Source organism: Dipteris shenzhenensis, chromosome 19, assembly GCF_047967505.1.
Source record: "Dipteris shenzhenensis isolate YYH24624 ecotype China chromosome 19, Dip_SZ_1.0, whole genome shotgun sequence".
Taxonomy (NCBI): Eukaryota; Viridiplantae; Streptophyta; class Polypodiopsida; order Gleicheniales; family Dipteridaceae; genus Dipteris; species Dipteris shenzhenensis.
The window spans coordinates 20,973,742-20,980,569 of NC_141614.1; the positions used below are offsets into that span (position 1 = coordinate 20,973,742).

At 45.0% G+C, this 6,828-nt stretch overlaps 1 protein-coding gene across 1 annotated transcript; it reads right to left on the minus strand.

The window, feature by feature from the left end:
* Nucleotides 1-310: 310 nt before the first annotated feature.
* LOC147890219 (uncharacterized) lies at nucleotides 311-4,291 on the minus strand. The gene is made up of 2 exons (XM_087390234.1): nucleotides 937-4,291; nucleotides 311-815 (listed from the first exon to the last, which is right to left on the minus strand). The coding sequence occupies exons 1-2, from the start codon at nucleotides 4,289-4,291 to the stop codon at nucleotides 463-465; spliced, it is 3,708 nt and encodes a 1,235-aa protein (XP_087246360.1). The 3' UTR covers nucleotides 311-462.
* Nucleotides 4,292-6,828: the final 2,537 nt, after the last annotated feature.

Consider the following 6,828-nt stretch of genomic DNA (forward strand, 5'->3'; position numbering starts at 1 on the left):
AGAGTAAAGATCTCCCCCCCCCCCACCCGCTATTTCGACCCTTACTACTTACAATACTTGTCTTTTTAATTTAAAAACTTAATAAAATTATATTTCTAGATTTCAAGATCTATATTATTTGTTAGAGGAGTTCAAAATCCAAGCACTTGAACACATCGGAGTTATGATGCCATGAGAAAGGACGGGTGAATGTAGAGTTTAAACAATAAACATAGATGAGGCAAGGAGAGAGGAGACTAACTATATAACACTATTTGTATTATGAACAAAATTACACGCATCTCTTGTGAGACACTCTTTTTTTTGGCTATTTACAAATCATAAAGATGTTAAGATTGATTTCCATAAGAGTTGTATTATATTTACATATACATAATGACGTTGAGATATTACCATAAGCTTTGCACCATGAAAAGCTATCTCAATGTGTGTGAGAGAGAGAGCGAGTAATTCGAGAGGGCTTCATGGGTGGACATGGTCAGGGCGCTTACTATGCAAAAGCAATTCTAACACCTCTCTCATGGAGGGTCTATCTCTGGGAGACTGTTCACAACATAGGAGAGCCACCCTCAAAACTGCACTTACCTGCTCCTCTATATGGTGAGCTTCCAAGGTCGAAGCTTCGAACCTCAAGGTGACGTCCACTACCTCCAATGACTTGCCTAGAGACACAATAGAGCGACACCACGTTACCAGAGTGTGGCCACCACTAAATTTTTCACTCGTTGGCCGCTCCCTTGTCAACATCTCCAAGAGTAGCACTCCATAACTGTAAACATCTGCTTTGGGAGTTACTATACAGGCTTGAGCATATTCTGTTGACACAACCACATACCTTAGAGAGTAGAAACATATTGAATTTGACGAGCGAAAACACATTTCATGTGTGTAGCACACGAGATCGAGAAGCTGCAAGCGCAGAATCATGTAACTTACCAGGAGCCATGTAACCTATTGAACCCCTCAAGACTGACGACGTTTGCGATGCATTGCTCCCAGAGTTGAAAAACCTTGCGAGTCCGAAGTCAGCGACATGTGGCTCCATGCTTTCATCCAGCAGAATATTGCTGGGTTTGAGATCACAATGTATGATAGGATCACTCCCGCAATCATGATGCAAGTAAGTGATGGCATGTGCAACACCCACTGCAATGTTGAACCTCGTCACCCAATCCAGGTCGGAAGTCTCGTGGCCGTGCAAGTGCTTATCCAGGTTCCCGTTCTTGACGAAATCCAAAATCAAGGCCTTTCTGACAGAGTTGGAGACACCACCGAGTATTCTTACCAGATTTCTGTGACGAATTTTACCCAGCGTTCGGCATTCTGCAATGAAGAATCTATGACCGCGCTCCGAATGCGTCAATGTCTTGACGGCTATCGCTTTGCCATCAGGTAGAACACCCCTGTGTACTATGCTGGAGCCCCCGGCCCCAATTATGTTGTTGTCGCTGAACCCGTTGGTAGCAATCCACAGATCCTTTTCCGTCAAATGCAAAAGCTCCGAACGTGAAGCAGGTAACGTCAATATCCAGTCCTGCAGTGTCAAATTGGAGCCGAGAGAACACCCATAGATTGCTATGAGTACTAGAAGGCACGCTACCCCCGCGAAGCAGGCCACAAGGGCAACTACTACCTTCTGACTCGATATGCAAGCTGGTAAGGGGGATCCACACAAGCCAGGGTTGCCGAGATAGGAAGTATTGGTAAACGTCAAGAATTGACCTTTTTGCGGGATCTTTCCGGAAAGATGATTATTGGTGACATTGAACATTACGAGGCCATGTAGATCAGTCAGGGCGGGTGGGATCTCACCATGTAAGTGGTTATTTGACAAGTCCAAAGACTCCAATTGTGTCAAGTCGGCAAAATTTGCAGGAATCCGACCACTTAGCCTGTTATTGGAAAGATTGAGGTGACGAATGCCAACTAGCGATCCCAAATCAGAAGGGATTTCGCCGACGAAGCAATTCCCTGACAGATGCAAGGATAGCATGTCCAAGGAAAGAAACGCCCATCTTAAAAGTACACCTTTCTCAAACATCTGTAAGGCTTCGTCGCGAGGAAAGGGGATGACTCCGCCGCCGGTACGGGGTTCCCGGAAAGCTTGCAGATCGAAGGTCTGTGGAAGAGCTCCAGAGAATCGATTGTCGGAAAGGTGAATCACGTGAAGTACTGGAGAGAAATTGAACAACCATTGTGGTAACCGTCCATGCAGAAAGTTGTTTGTAAGGATCAGCACTTGTAGCTGTGCCAGGTTGTCCAGCTCGGATGGCAACTTGCCGGATAGGTTATTATTCCCGAGATGGAGAACAACTAGACCGGAGCAGTTTCCAAATGAGCGGGGAATGCCACCGCTGAGTTTATTCCACGACAGGTCCAAATACTTTAAGTTCTGCGGGAAGGTCCCGGCCAGAGTTTTGAAAATGACACCACTGAGAAGATTGTCGGACAGATCTAGTGCGACCAAGCTTGTTGTGAAGTTGGCAAACGAGATTGGGATGGTGCCGTGAATGGAGCTGGATCCTAAAGCCAGGGTCTGCAAGGTGGTAAATGTGCAGAGCCAACTTGGGAAACGGCCCACAGTTAAGTGATTGTCAGAAAGGTCAAGTACCCTCAGTATCCCGGAGAGATTAGAGAGAGAAGCGGGAATCGAGCCCGTTAAATAGTTTCTGTCCAGGTAGAGAACTAAGAGCCCGGATGCATTTCCCAAGTCGGGGATGCTACCTCGGAGGCTGCAATTCGAGAGAAGTATACCGGAGAGGCGGGATAGAGAGCCGAGGCAGGAAGGCAGCGTGTTTTGAAGAGGGTTAAAGCTGAGGTCCAAGTATTGCAACGTCTGGGACAGCGAGCACACACATGGTGGCAGATCGCCCGTAACTTTGTTGTGATACAGTGCCAATTCTTGCAACTGGTTGAGCGGACACACAGAGGATTGTAGATCTCCCGTAAGGGAGTTGTTACTCAAATCCAACAGTAGTAACGAAGTCATGTTTGGAGGAATGGAGCCCGTAATCAGATTATCGGAGAGATGCAAATCTTGGAGATTTGTGAGATTTGAGAAGCAGGCGGGGAGCTCACCACGAACGCCGCATGCTGGTGCTGACAGAGAAGCGAGATGGGAGAGTGCGCAGATAGAAGCTAGCGAAGGCATGCTCTGTACCGCGTTAGAATTGAGATCCAAACGTTCCAACCGTGATAGCGTCCCCATGGAGGATGATGGTAGATCAAGCGTGATGAAAGTATGTGCCAAGTTTAGAGCCTTGAGGTGCCGTATAGACGACATATTGTTTGTTGGAAAGGAGCCATGTATTTCGTTGTCGGAGAGGTCTAAGAGTTGGAGATTGGTGAAATTGGAGAAGCAGGAGGGGATTTGGCCAGTGATCCCGGACTGTACTGCTGATAGATTAACGAGCCTAGAGAGCGTGCACAAAGAGGACACATCGCCTGTGATGGAATTGGAGCTCAAGTCCAGGGATTGCAAGAGGCGCAAAGAAGATGTGAAATTCAAAAGCTGGGAGGCAGGGAATAATCGAGTAATGGAGAGATCCAAAGATCGGAGATTTGTGAGGTTGTTGGAGAAGCACGCAGGGATCTCATGAGCGAGGAAACAACCAGCTAGCGACAGATGAGCGAGATTAGAGAGTGTGCACAAAGGAGCTAGCGAACGGATGATCCTCACGCAGCCCAGGTCCAAATCTTCCAATGGCGAGCTCGCGAGAGAGGATAGGTCAACTGTCATGTTACTGTATCTCAAGTCTAGAGACTTGAAATGCTGCAAAGAAGACATGTTGGCTGGAAGCGAGCCTTGAAGTGCGATATTGCCCGAGAGATTCAGAACGTGGAGGTTGGTGAGGTTGGAGAAGCACGAGGGGAACTCACCAGCAAATCCGAAATTTGGTGCTGACAGGAGAGTCAAATTGGAGAGACGGCACAAACAAGCGAGCGTGACGGAGGGTGAAGAATAGCCATTGGAGAACAAGGTGGGGACGAGGTGGAGGGCTTCTAAACTCGAGAGCTGGCATGCGGCAGCGACGAATGCTTTATGGACAGAAGGTGAGGGGGAGGGCAAGAGGAGGCGGAGGGCGGTGACTCTGTGGAGGGAATCGCAAGCGATGCCCTGCCACAGGCAACAGTCTGAGTTGTTGGGCCAGTGGTGGTGGCTGGGGAGGAAGCGTTGGACAGGAAGGAGGGCAAAGCGATCAGACGGACGGCATGCAGCAGCACAGGAGAAGCCCATGAGGATGATTATCAAGTATCGATACCAGCCCCTGTGTAGCTGCCCCATCCTCATGCTCGTGACTCGAGGCTTTTCCCACCCCTTTTCCATTTATCTTTATAGCTCATCCCCCAAGGCCACCACCACCTCCAAGATTTCATGCCCGCAGTCGCTCTAAAACAAAATTCCACCGATGGATTTCAGCGCCTTCCTTCGTGCAAGTCAACATCCGCACACTTGAACGTCCTCCCCATCAGTCCTCCATTGTAGCTGGCAGCTGGACGATGAGTCCCACCTCACTGTCAACCTTAGTATATTACCCGGAATCCCAACCTTAGTATATTACCCCGAATCCCAAAAAGCTGAGTTGTCGATCGGAAGATTACCCTGCCATCGCTGTCTTCAAGCTCCCGCGGGGCCCTCGACGTCCATGAATGTACCACATTCATCCATTCATGAAAAAGAAGATGGCTCGCGGTAGTCGCCACTCGCCATCTTCTTTTTCATGAATGGACTCCCTTAACGACATGAAAGCTACTCTAGGAAAACCCAACCATCTCACGAAACATCAACATTGGACAAAATCTCTAAAGTTCTCAAAAAGGTTACAAATTTTCATACACAATAATTGAAAGATTTTAAAATACACCTAATATTAAAAAAATAAAACTCTCTCTCTCCCTCACACACACACACACAAGGAAGCATGAGCTTTTCACTTAACCCAAAAAAGGATAACAATCATGTTTTCAATTAATAATGAAAGTATGTCATTTAGAATGTTTTTAAAAACATAATAAGTATTATCTACATCTACAAAATCATAGCAAAATCATACATCTACAAACCATACGTAGACTCAACTCATAGCAAAATCCTAAAGCGAGACCCAAAAAATCCCCCTTTACTTTGGTTGCATAGCGCTCAACACATAGGTACATATCAGCCTAAGACAACAAGACATAAACAACAAAATGAAATCTTTTACCTTGGGTGCACAAGGTCACAATGACCTAAGGAAAGGATAACAATGACACAATCTCATACATAGCCACTAAATGGAAAGGCTCAATGCCATGCGCACACTTTGGTCAATTCATGCAAGTTGCAACTGTTGGACATCCATGTTGACTACGTAAGGGTTATTTGCTCTAGTCATGCAGGTTACAACTGGTGGAGATCCATGTTTACTATGAAAGGGCTATTTGCAAAACCCATCGGCCTCATACGTAACCACTAAAAGGAAAGGCTCAATGGCATGCACACACTTTGGTCAATTAATCCATTCGCTAGTCATGCTGGTTGCAACTAGTGGAGATCCATGTTGACTACGAAAGGGCTATTTGCTCTAGTCATGCAAGTTGCAACTAGTGGAGATCCATGTTGACTACAAAAGGGCTATTTGCGGAACCCATCAACCTCATACATAGCCACTAAATGAAAAGGCTCAATGGCATGCACACACTTTGGTCAATCGGTCTATCTGCTCGAGTCATGTAGGTTGCAACTAGTGGAGATTCGTGTTAACTACGAAAGGGCTATTTGCTCTAGTCATGCAGGTTGCAATTGATAGAGATCCATGTTGACTATGAAAGGGCTATTTGCACAACCCATCAACCTCGTTACTCTCCTATTCACCTCTCCTACTCTAGAGAGAGAGAGAGGAGAGAGAGAGAGAGAGAGAGAGAGAGAGAACAAACCACACTTGTGGACTTTAATGATGATATCCTACAACATTTTTCGCTGATGTCCCTTCAACATTTCTCAAATGTTTGGCACAATGAAAGACTTTTGGCATTGCCCTACTTGTCATAAAGTGTAAGGACAATGAGAGAAAGAAACTGAGGGCAACTACATGTCAACCCTAATGTTGAAATCTTTTTGAAAATTTTGATGGGTGGATATAGTGTTATGTGGACTATAGAAAATACATGCATCCCTGAGGACAAACTAGGACTTATAAATTCCGAATCCAAAGACATACCGATTGGACAAGGTTTTGCACACATTTAAGAAGAGGTTAGTAGAGTTTCCATTGATGATCTACATGTTTATGTGTAAGACAAGTCAGGCAATGTTGTTTAAATAGTATCCCTTGTACACACTTAGTTTTCATGACATTCCCCCATTCTAAGAATTTGCTCCCATTGATGATCTACATGTTCATGTGGAGGACAAGTCACATGAAGCAGTTTTAATGGTATCCCTTGCACACACATTGAATTTTATGACATTCACACTTTTCAATGATTTTACATGCTTACATGTTGTATTACATATATTTGTAATTTTCTACAACTAAATATTCAAGTATATTTCATCACAACAATACCATACGTATTTTTAAATTATCAAGAGTTTAATTACTATCTTTGGCCAGTATTACATAATAAGTACTACTATAGAGGAAGATAGCCCACATAGACTACATCAACAAACCATACATTGGCTCAACTCATTTCAACAATGTACAGTGAAACAGAAAACAAACCCTTTACTTTGGTTGCATAACACTCAACACATAGGGTTATATCAACCTAAGGTAAGAAAACTATTGACGGTCTTGTTTCTCTTGCTAATTGGTTAATGTACATAGAGTGCTCCATGCTAGG